This window comes from Camelus ferus, chromosome 23 (genome assembly GCF_009834535.1).
Source record: "Camelus ferus isolate YT-003-E chromosome 23, BCGSAC_Cfer_1.0, whole genome shotgun sequence".
NCBI lineage: Eukaryota > Metazoa > Chordata > Mammalia > Artiodactyla > Camelidae > Camelus > Camelus ferus.
This window is the reverse complement of record NC_045718.1, coordinates 30,531,975-30,550,597: the sequence shown is the minus strand read 5'-3', so window position 1 is coordinate 30,550,597 and position 18,623 is coordinate 30,531,975. Positions and strand designations below refer to the sequence as shown.

Below are 18,623 nucleotides of genomic sequence, written 5' to 3'. Positions count from 1 at the left end.
AAAATAATTTGCAGAAAAATAGGAATGGTACAGAAACTCTCCTATACCTCTTATCTCTACATCCTGATTGTTAACATTTGCCCTATCACTTCTCCCATATGTACATCAATATATATGTCATTTTTTCTGAATCAGTTGAAAGTTAATTGCAGACATGATGCCACTTGACCCCTAAATACTGCAGCATATGTACTGAATATCTAATCAGTAGAACTTAGTCATGTCTAGCCTATTGTCCCAATAATATCTTTTGTTGCAAATGAAGAAAAAAGTCCTGCTCCAAGTTCCAATTAAAAATTCCTCATTGCATTCAATGGTCATGTCTCTTATATCTCCTTCGTTCTAGAATAGTCCCTCAGTCTGTCTTTGTCTTCCATGACTTTGGTGTTTTTTGAAAAGTATAAACCAGTTATTTTGTAAAGTGTTCATCAATTTGGGTTTGTTATTCTCTCATCATTAGATTAAGGTTATGCAATATTGCAGGAAAACCACAGAAGTGATGTTGTATCCTTCTTGGTACATCACAGCAAGAGCACATGATGTCAGTTGGTCCCATTTACTGATGATACTGTATTAATTTTGATCATTTAATTAAAGTGGTAGCTACCACCTTTAGGGACTCTCAGATCATCTTAAATTTTCATGCACTGCTTTTAACATCCATTGATAATTTTTAGCTGAATTATTACTATGCTATTTTCCACATGGTAACTTTCTAATGCCACAATTCCTTCTAAATGTATTAAATTATATTCTACTATAAGGAGATTTTCCTTCTCCCCTACTTATTTATTCATTTGTTTATTTATATCAGTATGGACTCATGGATTTCTATTTTCGTCAATGGATTATAATCTGTAATCGTCATTGTTTGTTTTGTTGTTCAGTTGTCCCACATTTGACCAGTGGAACTCTTCATTTTGTTCTTAATTTGTCATTTTTTCTAGGTTTTTTGCAATGAGTATATCACTTTTGTACTTGAGGAAAAATTACTATTTCAAAAATGAGAATTAATTGGTCTTATGCAAATTCTTGTGTAACATGAAAGTTCATATAATTTGATTATTAAAATGATTTCTAAGGCCACTTCAAACATTGAAATCCTAAGAGTCTTAGAACATGTTGGTGTGGTTTAAATTTTTCACATCAAAATGTCTATAAACTTTTTATTTTGCAGATTTTATAGTCCAGATGTGACGATAGACCCTGAGTTTAGGCTGTGGTTAAGCTCAAAATCAGATAGTTCTTTCCCAATTCCTGTTCTTCAAAAGAGTTTAAAGGTAAGGACAAGGTATAACAGATTTTAATATTGGCTGAGAAACACTGAATGTAAATTATCTCATATTCGTAATTCTGAATTAAGAAGAGAGTGCTAATTCTAGTATGTTAAATTTCTGCTATGCTCAGCTCTAGACTGTGGACCAGGGAGGATGTGATAGACAAGAGCCCTGCTTTCACGTGATTCACAGTTTAGATATTTGTTTTCTCCAACAAGGATGCTTAGGCTTCCAACTCTTATAAAACAGAATATAGAATTTGTGTCCTTTCCTTGCCGGTTGCTTCTCTGGCCTCTTCCTATCTCTAGTCCCCCTATTTCACAGTTTGTTATTCATTCTCTGAAAAGGGTCTGGCAGAAAGCAGGTTGAAACTACTGACTAAAAAGTCCTAATTAAGTATTATCTGTGACTTCTACTCATATCCAACATTGAGTTTGAATAAATACTAAGACTAGGTCAATTCTGTTAAACAGGTGTCCAGTTGACCAAAAGATGGAGTCCTAATAGCAAAGAAACCTGACCAGTGGGCAGAATGCTGTGCCTGGATATGTGAGCACATGCACACTTCCAACTTTAATAGGACTGGGGCGAGGAAGTTGGGTGGATTCCTGATAGAGTTCCAATGCAGCCTGAGAATAAATCAGATTTACTCTTAGGAAACAAAGAAACTTCTCCGTATTACACTGATCCCCAGCTCTTCCCAGACTCCTGGGTATATTTACCCAAGCCCACAGAACTGAGCCGCTTCCCAACAACCCTGCTCTTGGAGAAGACAGCACGTGGACTGGAGAAATCCACAACCCTTAGCCTGAGACTCAGTATATTCCATTTACCTGCCAGGGTCAGGCAGATTATGATCTGATACAGCCTGTTATCTCTGGCCAGGAGTGGGGGATTTGGGAGGTGGAAGTGCTGGGGACAGAGGAGTAAAGGGTGGCAGAAGGACAGAGATAGAGCTTCAAGGAACACTTTATCTTAAGTAGGTCCATTACCTTAATTCTACTTTAAATCTCCATCAGTGTAAGCATTTTTAATATGGTTGCAATGAGTACATACAGAAAACTTTATGGAATTTTTCATATACTATCATCTATACAGATAGAGATAATAATGTTCTTAATATATAAGTAAGAAATCTACAAATACTTAAGGAAAACACTAATACCTCATTAAAAATGGGCAAAAAACACAAACGGTCAGTATACATGAAAAACTGACAGTTCAGCCTCTGAATATCAGAAAAATGCAAATCAAAACAATGAGATACATTTGATAGCCCATCAAATGTGCAAAGATTAAAAATAGTTATAATATTAACTATATCATATGTTAAGGGTATTATGAAATAACCACTCTCACAAACAGCTGATAAGGTAATCTCAGAAAGATATTAATCCAGAAAGGAAGATAATTTTGCAATATATATGAGAGAAGTCTTTTAAAGTTTCATACATTTTGATCAAATGGTCCACTTCTAGGAAAAGGCCAAATAAATTATATTTGTATGATGAAATAGTATGTTGCAACTTAAAATCAATTCTAAAGGAATATTTAATGATATGAGAACATAAAATGACCATAGTAAAAAGCATAATGAAAAACATGACATGTAATGTGATATAAATTTTATAAAAGAAAATAAACAGAAGACAAATATTATATAGAAACAAATATAGCCAACTGTCATCTATAGTTACCTCTAGGTGGCATGTTGTTTGTGATTTTTAAATATTCTAAAAATATTTTATATTGTTATATTTTAATAGTATACATTTGTTAATATTTTTGTTTTCTATTTCTTATATTTTCCTATTTATATTTCATGGGTTTTTGTAAAATTCTTACAACAAGCATGTATGAAAAAATAGACATGCTTATATACAAAGATAGACATTGTAACAATATATATCCAAGTTCTTACCTTCAAGGAGCCCACAGACTAGTGGAGAAATGAGAAATGTAAGCAAGTGTTTCCAGCATACAGTACTGTGTGACACATGGGATGACAGAGACAAGACAGGCAGGAAAGGCTTCATCCAAGAGGAGATATTTGAGGAAACTTGAAAGATGACTAGGAAACAGTGGGCTAACATAATACGCTCAAGATTATTACAAAGCTCTCATGAGTTGGCTACAGCATTTTTTATGCTCAAATAAGCACAAGTTGATACTGAAAAGAAGATTTTGCAATATTGTCAAAATAATGGACATTGTTGAAGGTGAGGGATGGGTACATGGAGTTGACTGTATGACTGTCTCTGCTTCAGAGTGTATTAGGAAAAAATCAGTTCAGATTTTTAACAGACTCAACTGCCAGAGTGAGTAAATCACTTCCGTACAAATATGACCCAAACATTATCATTCCTCATTTTTAAAAAGAGAGAGAGAGAGATAAAAGAGACGGGAAAGGAAAATCAAGGACATGGCATGAACCTGCTTTTCAAATATTAGTAACTTTCTTCCCCAAGGCAATATTAATCGTATACACACACTTCTCCATCTCCCTCCCTCTCTCCTCTCTCTTTCCCTCTCCCTCTCTCCTTCCCTTCAGATAATAGTTCCTTAAGGTGTAGGGAGTAGGCAGATGTCTACTTTTAGAGACAGAAGCAGGAATTCTCAAAAGAATCAGAGGTAACAGTCAGGAAACAATGATCTGTGAATATTTTCTCATTTCTGCATAGTCAGGGCTTTCTGAGCAAAGACTGCTGGCAACCTTTGGGTCATTCTTGCACAGAGGCCGTGCTAATCTTTTCTGTATCCTTCCAGTTTTAGTATCTGTAGGGCCCAAGTGAACACAAAGGAACTTTGGGAGGTAAACATGCTCTGGAGGAAAGGAAACACCTCCTCTACCGTGCGCTTTTCAGAGCCACTTGCTCACATTCTGAGGGTGAGAGACCCAGAGAAACTTGTCTTTAATCCCTGGAGCCACTTGCTTACATTATAAGGGTAATAAAACTCAGAATTTACACTCCTGGGACTGTAAATATGTACAGAGACCTCCTTCTCTCTCCCACATTGGATCTATTTACATTCCAGAGCAGAAGTCTCGCTTTCTCTATCTCTGGAGGGGCTGCTATGCCAGCCATTCTATATAAGCTCCAAATGTCATCATTCAAGTCCCCCCCCCTGTGGTACAAACCCCTCTGTACACACTCAGGAGACATCTGTGTCGCCCTGTGGGGAATCAGAGCATTGACAGGGGCAGTGGGTAGGGGCTGTGGTGCGGAGAGGGAGGACAGCATCCTCAGTCAATAAACCAGTCAGTCTGATCCCTCATCCAGAAATCTCATGTTCATGTACACACACACATATCATAGGTACATGTCTACACACATTTATACATGTCATATACACATATCCACACAACATGAGATACACACATATACATATGTATGTCTATGTATGTCTGTGTATGTAAACTGTGCAAGTCAGGAAATACTTCACACCCTTCACAGTTTCAGACTTAATAACCACACTCTAAAAAAAAAAAAGCCCTCCAAGTGATCCTCTCCCCATTTCGCCTCCTGTACTCCTGTACCTTCTCGCTTCAGGTTGTCCTAGTTAAGAAATCAAAGTGATTTTTAATGCAAGCAAAGCAAGTTAGTAAACACACTGAATTATTTGTTCTATTTTTTAATGTCACTGATAATTGGATACTTTTATTGGTTTCAGTAATTCTCTGTTTCCTGTAGTTTGGCGCCCCTCTATCTGCTGCCTTGCTGAGGCCTTGCAGCCCTGAGTTAACAGCCAGTCACCTGCCATTGAGAGTGCAGAGCACAGAACTCTTCACTGCCAAATTTTGCCCAGTGCTAGGCTTCCAGAGCAAACAGGGTGCTTTTAATGACAGTGTTGTACTTCTCATTTTAAAATATGAAGTGGAACAATAGGGAATCTGGTAAAATCCTTTCACAGAAGTTTTCAAATAGGAGAGGAATAATATAAGATTTTTGATTTGCCCTGAGTCTCCAAAAGTTACATTCTTAGCTAGTTAATTTGCCAGGGCTGTACAGAGAAGAGACCTCCTAGTCCTGGTGCCTGTATCTGTCCTCACCTGCTGTTTTTACTCTCATCTGTTTTAAAGATTGCAGTGGAAAATCCCCAGGGATTGAAAAGTAATTTACTTCAGACATTTGGATATAGTGGGAGTGGAGAGGTAACAGAAGAGATGTTTGAAAAACAAGACTGTGGACCGTGGTGGAAAAAACTTTTGTTCAGCTTATGTTTTTTCAATGCTCTGATCAATGAAAGAAAAATTTATGGAATATTGGGCTGGAACATTGCATACGCATTTAGTTCTTCAGACTTGGAGGTAAGTGTGATGCCTTAAACAATAACATCAAATAAGTAACAATAAGATACAGAGAATCTGCTTTGTGTCCACACAAATACTAAGGGTTTTTCACGGGTAAGATCATGAACTCTGTAACTAGGCAATAACAACTAGCTAACATTTAAACGCATGGACTTTAAAGCCCTCTTTTGTAGAATCAAATTGCAGCTCTACCGCTTATAGCTGTACAAGGATTTAATCTATTTGGGAAGCTAATTAACCTCTCTGGGTCTTAGTTTCCTTGGCCAAAAAGGAAAGGGGAGGGGAGGACAAATGTCAGTACCTATGCCAAAGGACATTATAAGAGGCAGACTAGTCAATATAGGGAAAGCGCTTAGAACAGCGCCTGACACATACAAATCACTACAAAAGCATTTGTTGTTTTTACTTATTCGTTTAAAACAAGAGAGATTACATTGACCCATTGTAGGAGGGGGGAACTTTAGCTTAAGGGTCTGTCTTTTCTTTATACAGAACCCTCCATTTGTGTTTAATATTGCAAGGTGTTTTCTTTATTGCTAAAGTAAACACATGGTAGCTCCTGCTTAAATTTTTCCCAGGTTAATTTTCTTGCAGTTGTGCTCTCGGTGCAGAACACTGCCTTGATCACGCAACTCATTATATGTTAGAGCAGATCCAAAAAAACTTTGAGGAAAATCTTGATTCAGCCTCTAGGTATCTACCTCCGAGACCCACTCTGGATGGGTACCCTTCCATCTCTCCTGTGTCTTCATTATGCTTTTCAGTCTCACAGGAGGCTGTCATGCTTACTGCAAGCTGCACTGCCTATCAGAGTATGTGCTTCTGCTCAGAACAAAACCAGCTGCACTCTGGGTGTTTGTCAAGGAATATGATCTCAAGCACACGTCTGTCCAAACCTTACTCAAAGCTTAAGCAAAAGACAGTATATTGGGGTGGGGAGGGGAATACTTGCACCATATATTAGACAAATGGTTAGTATGCTTATTATATGAAGATGTCATAAATTAATAAGAGAAATAAAAATGCCCCTATAGGCAAAGGACATGGATAGGCAATTCACAATATAAACACAAAAAGGCATATATTTACACTGTATGTTTATTTTATTATACTAAACCATCTGCAAGGGAAATAAGCAGCAGGACTGTGGATGGCCAGTTGATAGCAGGGTATTTTATCATGCAAAAAGCTTAGTGAATATCAGCAGCATCACAGAGCACAGGTCAGAATTCACAGGATGCTGCTCACCTTTGGCATTTTGCAGAGAGGCTTGTTTAAGCCAGAAGCAGCTGGTTAGATCACAACACTGCTCTCCAGAAGTACCCTTCCTCTCCTTTGCTCTTGCCTTTTATGTGGCAAATATGAGAGCATCCTTGCCAATGGGAAAGAAACAGACTGCTTGGGTGCCAAGATGTCTAAATTTTGGTGCCCGATGTTCAGAGAATTATCTAGAAATTCCAAATACTAGCACCTTGAAACTTTGTGGGAAACTGGATTTATGCACAACCCCTCTCATTAAGGAAGTGGGAACTTCTGGTTTAGTGGCAAGTTGAGTTTGGAAACAGCTCCTCCCACTGGGGGGAGTACCATGCCCAGCCAGCTCTCTGTCAGAACAACCTGGAGTTTCCTCAGGGACTGATGATCTTACTGGCGTGATCTACTAGCCCATAGGACTAAACATCAGTATGTCTTCTGCCAGATACAGGGCTACCACCACTGAAAACCACCCAAAACCTGGACCTGAGTCCCAGTGACATGTTGGTCATCCTTTTGCCTATTTCCAAATTTTGGAGTTTTTTATTTTTGTCTTAACAGCTCAATTTATGATTATAAATAATCTCCAAAGATTAATTGTTATCACAAAAAAGGGCTGGTACTATTGTGTTTTGGCATGAATCATTTACACATGTGTGGCAAGATGTGTTAATCAGCGCATAGGCTCTATGTGCCGTCATCAACAAATTGGAGCTGATTTTTTAACTTTAAAAAAAAGGGAGATAGATGAATTGAAGGAAAAAATGGTCATGGTTGAGAATTAATGGCTGGAAAAATCAAATAGAAGGAATCACTCAAAGCACAGGAAGAAAGTTACAATAAGATCAAAATCAGAAGGCAGAAATTGAGATGGTGTTTGAAGGGACACCTAACATTCAAATGATACAAATTCCTGAGGAGAAAATGGAATAGATGGAAAAACAAACTAGGAAGAAAGCTCTTTTATTTTCCCTGAACTGATGAAAGATTTGAGTTTACAGATTGAAAATCCTTACTAATTCAGACAGAGTTGTCATAAAGACATACATTTGAACATAAGCGGGAAAACTTCCTAACTCCAAGCTTTGAAGACAAGTCATCAAAGAACAGTGATGACATTTAGGCTTGTCATCTACGTCACTGGCTGGAAGATAGTGGAACATCTAGTGTATCTGAGAGAAGAAGCCTGCATGCCAAGAATCTTATTCCCAACCGAGATGTCATTTACCCCATCAGAGTAGAAGAAGGGCATTTGCATATCAGCAAGGACTAAGATAATAGATCATTCATGCTGTCTATCTGTGGGAAATGCTTGAGTAAGATCTATAACTGTGCACAAATATATCAGAACAAAGACCCAAAATAAAGGAAAATGAAAAGAAGTGGAAGTGGTGGAGATTAGTGTATTGTTAAGTCTTGCAGCACATTGTTAAACCTAAGTGGATAATAAATGGTAAGGGTGAGTGGTCTAAGTGCCAGATATAGATTAGTCAAGAAAAATTCCCTTAATAGTCTTAAGCTAAGAGTACTAAACTATCTCAACAAAACCTAGGCATTGGAGTCGAGGGGAGCATGTAGGTGAAGAGTAAAGAGGGGAGTTTAAAAAAAAATAAAGCAGAGAGTAAAAGACTTCCAAAGTGTTTGAGAAAAGGAAAGAGAAGAGTAGGGAAGTAAAAGTTTTCCAGGGAAAACTCCACAGGAAAAATGTTCCACCTTATTACTGGCCTTAAGGTTAGAGAAGGCAGAGGAAGAAATGGGGAAATGGAACACTTTGATAGGGAAATAATTGATATCTTCTTTTCATTTGAAAAAAAAGAAATGTTATTTTAATATGAATTTAAGGGAAGGAAAGGTAACCTGTGATGGAAATAGTATAGTGTCTAAATTAACAAAGAAGAAAAAGGCAAATAAATAACAATTTGATCAAACTGTCAAAAACAAGAGGGAGTGAGAGAAACAACAAAGTAAAATAAATAAAAACATAAAGCAATATGAAAGGAATATGCTCAGTCTTTATAGTAAATGTAAATGGATTGCATTCGCTCATTAAAGACACAAATATTAAATTGGGTTACAAAGCAAAATTCAACTATATGCAATTTATATGAAAAATACACTAAGGAAAAAGGTTGAAACTACCAAGAAAATAAAAACAGGAAAAAAGCAGGAATGGTAATATTAATATCAGACAAGATGAAATTTAAGCTGAAAAAGCACCAACTAATAGAGAAACAATTTATGAAGATGTAACAGTTATGAAAATAGTTTAACTTTTATAGTGCCTCCTCTCAGGCTTAGTTTTAAGTACTTTATGAATTAATTAACTTAAATCTCACAACATCCCTATAAAGAAAATGTTCCAGTATGTAAATTGACCAGTTTCATGGACCAGTATATAAAAAGACCCTCATTTTACAATTGAAGTACAGAGAGGTTAAGCAATTTGCCTAATGATTAAGCAGAGCAGACACGATTCAGTGACAGGTGATCTAGTTTTAGAGTTTGTGCTCTCAACCATTTCATTGTATGGTCTCTATATTTATCAGGCAATAGCATCCTGTAGCACATTATACATGTATGTATGTCTGTAGAGACACGTGTACACATGTACATATACATTATATAAATATATGTACATATATGATTACTATGGAAAATTTCAGTGAAACTCTTTCAGAATTAGATATCTCTAAAAAGCAAAATAAGACAAAGAATAGTATAATATAATCAATAAACTTGATTAACAGATGTATATAGAACCTAACATCCCTCCAGTAGATAGTACATATTTTTTCATATTGCTAAGGAACTGTTAGAAAACTCAATCATAAACATGGCCACAAAGAAAAATATTTAATGATTTCATGGGCCACATTCTCCAGTCATAAACTAATAAATAATAAAAATTGAATCCAAAAAGTCTTAAGTTGGAATATAAGAAATATGCCTCTAGATAAGAATATTAAAAGGGAAGATAAAGATAATATTAAAAGGCAAATCACAAAATATCTCAAACACAGTGTAAATGAAACTACTTCATAACCAAAAATATTGTGAGAGACAAAAGCTATGCTCAGAAGAGAAAAACTACCTTAAATATTCATTATTAAAGAAGAAATACAAGAAATCAATATTCATCTTAAGAAATTAGAAAAAAACAAAAACTAAAACTAAATGTTAATTTTTAATATTAATGAAATACAAAAAAGTAGAAAGAAAAAATAAATAAATTGGTTTTTGATGAAACTAATAACATTTGAAAATCCAGATGAAGCCAATGATTTCCCAGAAAATATGAATTATCAAAATTGACTAAAAAAAAGTGGAAGTTTTTAATAAACCAATTGCCATAAGAAACACTGCAAACAACACCAGAATGAAATGGTTTCACAGCTTAGTTCACTCTGAACTTTAAAAAAAAACAGATATATTAATATTATTTAAATTATTCCAGACCTTAGAAAAAGATGGCAATCTCCTCACTCATTCTATGAAATCAACAGAATTTTAATATTACTATCTGGTAAGGATGAGATACATAAGAACGATAGGCTGATTTCACTTCAGACTTGATATAAAAATAAATTCCAGAATAGACTAAATTTTAAATGTCTTATAAAAAATAAAAATCTTTAAAAATAAATCTAGGAGCTTACAATTGTGGAGTTGGGGATAACTTAACCAAAATCGGAAATCCAGAACCCTAAAAGAACAGATATGCATATTTGATTAAAAAACTTTAAATGGCTAATGGTGACAAAATAAAGTCAAGAGACAAATCACAGATTTAGGATAATATTTGCAATGCAAATAATTGACAAAGAGTTAATAACTATAATATGCAAAGAGTTCTTACATACTAGCAAGAAAAAGACAAACAACCAAAGGAAAAATAATGTACAGAAGATCTTGACCCAGAGACATAAGAAAAGATGCTCAAAATATCCAGTAGCAATTGAAATACAAATTAAACTAACAGCAAAATGCCACCCATCAGACTGGCAAAAATTATGCAGGCCAACATCTTCTATTCATGAAAGGGATGAAAGAAAGTGACAGAGTCCTTTCACACACTGTTAGTGGAAATATGAATTGTTGCAGCCAAGATAGACTGTTCGATTGCAAGACAGTGTGTATGAAGACAGGAAAACAGAAAAAATATGGATGAGAGGGGAAGACAGTGGTGAGAGACAGTTGAAGGACAGAGGGAGGGTAGGAAGGAAGAGAGAGGAAAGGAGGTAAGGAAGAGAAGGAGGAATGAAATCAATTTATGTGGATATAGTTACGTAGGATATCTGAGTAAGGGCACCCAAGAAACTGCTAACAGTGGTGACCTTAAGGGAGGGGATCTGATGGCTCACGTGGAAGATTGGAGAAAACTTACTTTCCCTTGTTTATCCTTTTGTATCTTCTGAATTCAATACCATGTGCTTGTTTTGTCTATTTAAAAAGATAATATTAATCAAGTAAGTAGTTCAGTGTTTGTCCAAAAACACAAAAGAATAAAAGGATAAAAATGTATAACCTAATATTTTGATTCCTCTTGTTATTTCCACATATTGTTAAAGAGAAAATATATGCTGTTTGAGAGTTGTTGATTTTTTTTTTTTTTTTTGGTTAAACCAGGAAAGTAAGCCCAAAAAAGTACTAAAATAATAAAAACCCGTTGTTTTCTAAAGGTTGCCATCAAGGTGCTGGGGAACGTCCTGAGTGCACAGTCCAACATTCCGTGGCAGACGCTGCGCTACCTGATTGGGGAGGTGGTTTACGGTGGCCGGGTGGTGGACAGCTGGGACAGGAGATGTCTAAACACCCTTCTCTACAAATTCTGTAATCCTGAAGTGCTGAATGATGACTTCAATTTCTCTACTGATGAGGTAAGAAAGGAAATGATTTTCTTAATATTACTTGGTTACTTTTAACTAAATATTGTTGCATTATTTAAAATCTGTATTTACACAAATTGTAACGTCACCTTTAATGGCTTTTATTTGCTTTCAGTATTACAAAAGTAAATTATCATTGCTCTATTAGTTATTACTTCGTCTACCCATCCATACTCTCAAGACCCTCCCTGGTCGACCTGGATACCACCTCTGTCCTCCAGTCCCATTATAACAGACCCATACCCACGTTACAACCATCACCCAGATGGCATCCTCTTCCTTCTCATCTTCCATCACCTCTCCTATGCAAATTCTCACCTGTCACATTGATGTCAAGTCTTCCCTCCACCTCTTGGGCCAGAGGTCTGCAGAACTTTTTCCTCTGCTAGCAGCCATCCACCAGGACACAGCCTGGAGTCTACACTATTAAATACAGCACTATGCTGCACAGTAAATAAAACAAATGATAAAGAAATGGTTTATGCCCCCTGAAAACCTAGAGTATAAAATACAAAGCTCAAAGAAGAAGAAGCAGCCTTACCTGTATTGATCTGATCCGTGGTTGTCAATTCATGTCTGTTTCTCATTTAATGCTCAAAACAACTATATGTGATAGATGTTACCCCCAGTTTACGGAAGAGGAAACTGAGGTTCTCAAGGTGCAGCCACATACAACTAGTAAGGAGAGCTGAGATTCAAGGATTTTGCCTCTATTCCAATCACTCAAGAAGATGAAACTCTGCCCCTTCCCTTGTCCTGTCTCTGCTTACTGTCTAGCTTCCATCTAGGCCCCCACCTTTGTGGAGCAAGAAACTCCAGGTTGCACATAGCTGTTGTGTCCCTGGGGGATGGCCGCTAGTCGAAGAAAAAATTCTGCAGACCTCTGGCCTGAGAGGTGGACAAAGGACTTGCCATCAATGTGATGGATGGGAATTTGCATAGGAGAGGTGATGGAAGATGAGTAGGAAGACAAAGCCATCTGGGTAATGGTTGTAATGTAGGTGTGGGCCTGGTGTAGCGGGAGGAGGAGAACAGAGGTCATATTCAGGTTGTCTGGGGAGGGTCTTGAGTGGATGAATGGAGAGACAAAAAGGTAAAAGTGATGTTTGAAGGCAGTTTGTTTGTAAGGCACTTAGAGAACAGTTAGTCATGTTTGCGTTGATGACCCTGAGTCAACGAGAAGACATTAAATTCTAGCCTTTATACACTATTTGCTAAGGCAAGAAAAACTATGATTTGTTGTTTTCAAGATTTCCATTTTTAAAAACTGCTTAAAATAACATTTTAGTTGTTTAGAGTCTAAAGCCAACCCTTAAAATTATCCTCAAAATTCTTTTCAAAAAAGGTTCAAAATGATTTTTGTACACAGGCTTTAAGTATGCACAAGAGAATAAGAAATATAGTAACATGCAGCACGTAAGTCCATTGGCAGAATTCTGTCCGACTGTAGAATGATATTCTGAAATCATGTATTTCAATTATTTATCATTATCACTTAATAGGTTTTTTGGAGGCATATTTTCTCCTAATTAGATGTGACCCTGGGGATCATCAGCCAGAAGAATAACTGTGCTCCCTACAGAGTCTTTATCCAGTCAGGACTTCATCACAGCCAATCAACGGGAACATATAGCTGATAAACAGGAAGAAAGAGCTTTTTGTTTTCCCATTAAATGGCTTGTTAACTTAATTCATTTTCTTATTTACTTATTCATTTTATAACAGGAAGTTTGCACCTTTTGGCCACCTTCACTGGTTTTGCCCACCTCCACCCCATAAGTGATCAGTTATTAAGATCTTCTTACATTCCTTCTATAGTTTTTACCAAAGTAAAACGATTTGTAAAGGTTGATTGCATCCATTATCTCTGGGTGTAATTCATTGAGGCAATGGGTAGTCAGAATCACCCTAGCCTTTCAAGTGTGTTTTTTTTCCCCTTTCTTCCTTCCTTCTTTTCTCTTTCTTTTCTTCTTTCTTTCTCTCTCTCTTTTCCCAACGGGAAACTTATGTGCATATCATCCAACTGCACTTTACAGGCCAAGTGTAGCTTTTGACAGAAGTGTCTAGAATATACCACCAACAGATAAGAATAAAATAATATATAAAATTTCATGGGGAACTATTGTCTTCATGCATTACCAAAAGTAAGTGTCTCAGTAGGCAAAAAGTAACAGTTCTTAAATTTTCAGATATGTCACCCAATGACAAAATCTGCAAGCATGACGGATTACATAGAGTTTATCCAGTCCTTACCTGACGATGACCCTCCTGAGCTCTTAGGATTACATCCTGAGGCCACAAGGGGCTTCAGGGAGACCCAGGGCCAGAAGTTCATTGATAATCTCATCGCCATGCAACCAAGAACTACCACCACCAGCCTCATGATCAGGTAAGAACTCACTAGGAGAAAATATTACTTGAATATTATTAAATATCCATTTGAAGAGATAAACTATAGAACTTATAGAAAAATGGTCTGAAAATACAGAAACTGAATTCTCCAAATGACACAGAAGCAAGCTGATACACACTTGAGTGCACATACACACATATATAATTAATTACCAAATGTGTACTAGATTCTCAATGAATCTTTGTTAAATGAGTGACTGAATTGTACCTGATGAGTGCTATTTTTAAACTGAATTTGTATAAATGTATAATGTCATATTTATTTCTACAGGACAGGAAAAAATAACCATCATAATAAATAAGAGAACAGTGTGGTCAAGAGAAGCTAGGCCTGCTTTTAGAGGCCTGTGTGGAATACACCTCCTGTTAACTCTGTATCCAAGGTCACACTGCTTCAGCATCCTTATCCTACTTGTCCTGCAATGAAGATAATACCTGCCTACCCTGCAAGGCTGTTGTGAGGTTTAAAAGGTGTAGCACATATCGCCCAAATTCTCAGGCCTCCTCAGCCTGTGACTATAAAATAAGATCAAGTTTCATGCCAGAACTACATGGCTTAAATCCTCAAAGGCTTGATTGCCAGAGGGATATTCCTCCTCTTGCCCAAACAAAGTGTGTTCCTTCTATTTCTAAATATCTCCTAGGGTGCTCATTCATATCTGCTCAGGAAGTAAGTAACGCACACGTGCACCCTTCTGCCTCTCTGCTTCCCTCGCTATGCCTGGGTTCAAATCCCAGCTCTTGACTTTGTGAACTGGGGAAGTCAATTAAGTTTTTCTGTCTCAGGTTCATCATCTTTTGATCAGAGATAATAACAGTATCTACCTCACATGGCTGTGCTGAGAATATAATCAGTTCTTTATGAATTTAAGTTCAGCTTAGAAGTGTAATTTTTCCATTTATAAGTCCAAAAATCAATCACTTTAAAGAGGTCTTTGAATAATGTTTAGTTCCATTTATAAACTTCATTAAACACTTTAAAATATATTAACATGCATTATGAAGTTAATATATTTTAACTCTCTGGCTGCCAAACCAAGTCTTTCAATAATTCAGTAATTTTCCAATGTATCAGTTTAGTGGGCTTTCAACTTAAAATAAGTTTAAACTAAGTTCTCAGTTATCTGTTTTAAATTGGAATCACAAGGCTGATTGCTAAGGTTTTTAAGAGCCCCAGTTCTCTTAAATGTAACAAATATTTAAAATATCAACACAGATAGATTTCTCAACACAAAACTATTTTTACTATGATTTTGATTCTGTTAATACTATCTATACCTAATTCTAAATGTTCCCAGAGTTGAAAGATGCTTACCACTTATCACTTTCCATGGTTTTTGAGTGTGCCTTCTCAGTTTGCTTGAAGTTGAAGAGAACAAGCAAATAACCTAAGCGAAACAGAGATTTTCACTAAAACGTGAATCAATTCTTGGCAACACTCATAGGATGCCTTGAACTATGTTTATAGTTGTCCTTAAGAAAATAACTCAACAACTCCTTAAGGTAATGGTCGTGTCTCCCACATTCCCCTAGATTCCAGTTATACATCACGTCATTGTTCTGTGTATTGCTCATGGATTGGACTTTACATTTCTTTATCTATATGTACATGTACATTTTTTTCCATCTACCTCTAAAACCTCTGAACCCACTGGAATTCTACACTCTCTTACAGTCTTCCTGTTTCTTTGAACCATGCAACTCATATTAAAATGACATCTGATTGGATTCTGGCTATGGCTGACCATTTGGTCATATCTTTCAGGGTCATTCTACTGACACAATAAGATCATTGAATTCTCATTTCACTGACTAAATAAATAAACATACACTATCTGTGACATAGAAAGACAGCTGCACGTGGAGAGAAAGAAGAGTACCCAACTGGAAATTCCCCAGGGCATCCCCAGAACATCAGGGTGAATTTCCTTCAGGACCTACACTTCTAAGATTAATTCTATACATCTAGCATTCAATAAATGTACCAGTAAGCAATGAAACGATTGTAAGGGAGTGCTTTTAATAAACATCCCAAGTATGTGTGCTAATGTGCCTTTGGTCATTTTGGGAGGCTGTGATTATTGCAATTATGCTGCCTTTGCTCAAAATATATTAGAAACTTGTCTGTGGAACTTGACTTGAAAGATCTATTACATTCAAGTTAATGTCTTCAGTGGTAGCAAATCTTTGCATTTTGAAGATAAGTTTGATTTTTTAAATCTTTTGATCTTTTGAATCGTTTTACGCCACCTTGGATGAATTCCACCACTTTTAAGTCAAAAACAAAAAGTAATGAGAAAGTAAGGAAACATATCACATGAGTTGTAACTGGCTCAGAAGCAGCACTGTGAAGTTAAATACATGGATTATCACTTACTTTGAAGGATGACATTCATTCGACAGTGTGAACCTGGGATGTCTGCTGAAAAACCAGCTCCCACTGGTATATAGAGTAACAGAGAGAGGGAACCCAACAGAGGTGGATCCCATTCCCTGTTCGTGCACTGTTTAGGGAGGTCCTTTCACCTCCCTGAGCCCTGGTTTCTGCAGCTTTAAAAGGATTCCAAAGAGCTCCTCCAGCTTTAGTGTTTTATGGCTTTGCGTAGTATCCCCCTCAACACGTACACACACTGTCCTATCACCACCCACTGAGTGTGTTACCAAAAAACCCTTTGTGTGAACACACAGGAATCTGGCTTGTAGTTGAATAACCTATAAAGCTACTTAAGCATGTTCTGTTGGTTGCCCCCTCTTCTGCATTTCAGTCTTGGTATTTCCTTCATGCAGGTGTATTCAGATGAATATTTTTCAAAGAAATCTTAAGAAAACTTTAAAAATAAGTATTTTTTTTGTAAATGTGTGAAGTGCATTGTGCAGTTTTCTCCTCTGTAAAATGAAATGAGCTGCGTGGTCTCTGTATGTCTCCACAGTCTCTGTACCATGGTTTTATGGTTCTGTGAAGCTGTGTTTACCTTCAGATGGGACCTAAGGAGAGAGCCCTTCTGGATTAGACAGGTCTCTACCTCTCTTCTCTTGATTTCCTTTGCAGTCGTGAGCACAGTAATGATGAGCTGGTGATGGAAATTTTATCTGACATGCTCAAGCGGCTGCCACCGTCTGTGGAGAAAGAAGAATGTGCGGGAACCCCAGGCACACTGAAGTGCATCATGTTCAGCCCCATTTGGGAGTCCCTTTCTAAAGATCTCAAAGGTGAGCATGGGCAGTGAACTTCCCCCCCTCACCCCAGCTCCTCAGGGAGGGACTCTGGCATCAGGAGGACAAAAGATACCACAGAAATTAACAGGCTGATGTGAGATGGAATGCTAAATCCCTAACATCCTCTTCTCTTTCCAAGTTGGGAGATGAGGAGCAGAGGAGAAAATGATGGGGGCAGGGGGCCAGTGAGGTGCATGGCCCCAAGACGAAAAATGAAGTCGTAATATTATAGCAAACCAGAAAGGGGCAACTCTGCTTGAGAGATTCTGTAGAACTTCTAGGTCTCTGTCCTTTTTGCTTGTCTGCCTTCTGGACGGAGTTTTGGGCAGGAAGATTTAGATGCTCTGATGAGAGACGTCTTGACTGAGGAACTAAAGTGGGTGGGGAGGGCAGGCCCAGAGGAGACAGAGCAGACCTGGTTGTCCAGAGGTGGGTTCAGGTCCAGCTCTGAGGGGCCAAAGTGTTGGACTGTGGTATTTTGCCCAGTTAACTTTTCAACATCCATATTTTAACCCTTTAAAAAGATTCATTCTAGAGCCAAATGTTGAGCAGTAATCTGTCAAAATGGTTACTATGGTTAAGTCTAGATTAATGGTGGGCAAACTAGAGCTTCAGAACAAATCTGGCCCAGTTTGTTTTTGTACAGCCTACAAGCTAAAATGGTTTTTGCATTTTTTAATGATTGAAAAAATAAATAGAATAATTTGTGACACACAAATAATATATGAAATTCAAGTTAGAGTGCCCACAAATAAAGCACTACTGGGATACTGGCCCGCTTATTTGTTTCCACTTTGTCTGTGCCTGCATTCACTCTTCAGTGGAGGGTTGAGTCAAGACAGAGACAATATGGCCCACAAAGCCTGAAAAATTTACTAACCGGCCTTTTGCAAAAATATTTTTTAATTGCTGGGATAGACACATGAAATTCCTTTAACTTCCAAAGTCTATTTCTTATATCTCTCCTTGTAAAGCCTCATTTTATCTGAAAGATACCACACTTTTATCTTTTAAATCCAGGCTATGATCCCCTTATCCACTGTGTCTTGCTAACCTTTTTGACCCAAGAAATTGAAAGATTTGATAAGTTATTATTTGTTATCCATAAATCTTTGAAAGATCTTCAACTTGCTGTAAAAGGAGAGATCATCCTCACCCAAGAATTAGAGGAAATATACGACTCTTTTCTTAATACAAAAGTGCCAGCCCTGTGGCAGGTGAGCAATTCTTCTTTCCTATTTACTTGTTTGACTGAATTAAATGTTG

At 37.1% G+C, this 18,623-nt stretch overlaps 1 protein-coding gene and 1 pseudogene across 1 annotated transcript in view; one reads left to right on the top strand and one right to left on the bottom strand.

Moving 5' to 3' along the window:
• Positions 1–18,623, top strand: part of DNAH14 (dynein axonemal heavy chain 14) — a 259,414-nt gene that overhangs the window by 213,435 nt on the left and 27,356 nt on the right. Inside the window, exons 75-80 of the mRNA XM_032466614.1 lie at positions 1,178–1,280; positions 5,359–5,586; positions 11,523–11,720; positions 13,919–14,118; positions 17,191–17,351; positions 18,378–18,574. Of these exons, the coding sequence (XP_032322505.1) occupies positions 1,178–1,280; positions 5,359–5,586; positions 11,523–11,720; positions 13,919–14,118; positions 17,191–17,351; positions 18,378–18,574 (1,087 nt within the window). The remainder of the gene's footprint in view (positions 1–1,177; positions 1,281–5,358; positions 5,587–11,522; positions 11,721–13,918; positions 14,119–17,190; positions 17,352–18,377; positions 18,575–18,623) is intronic.
• Positions 3,975–4,071, bottom strand: LOC116659438 (annotated as a pseudogene).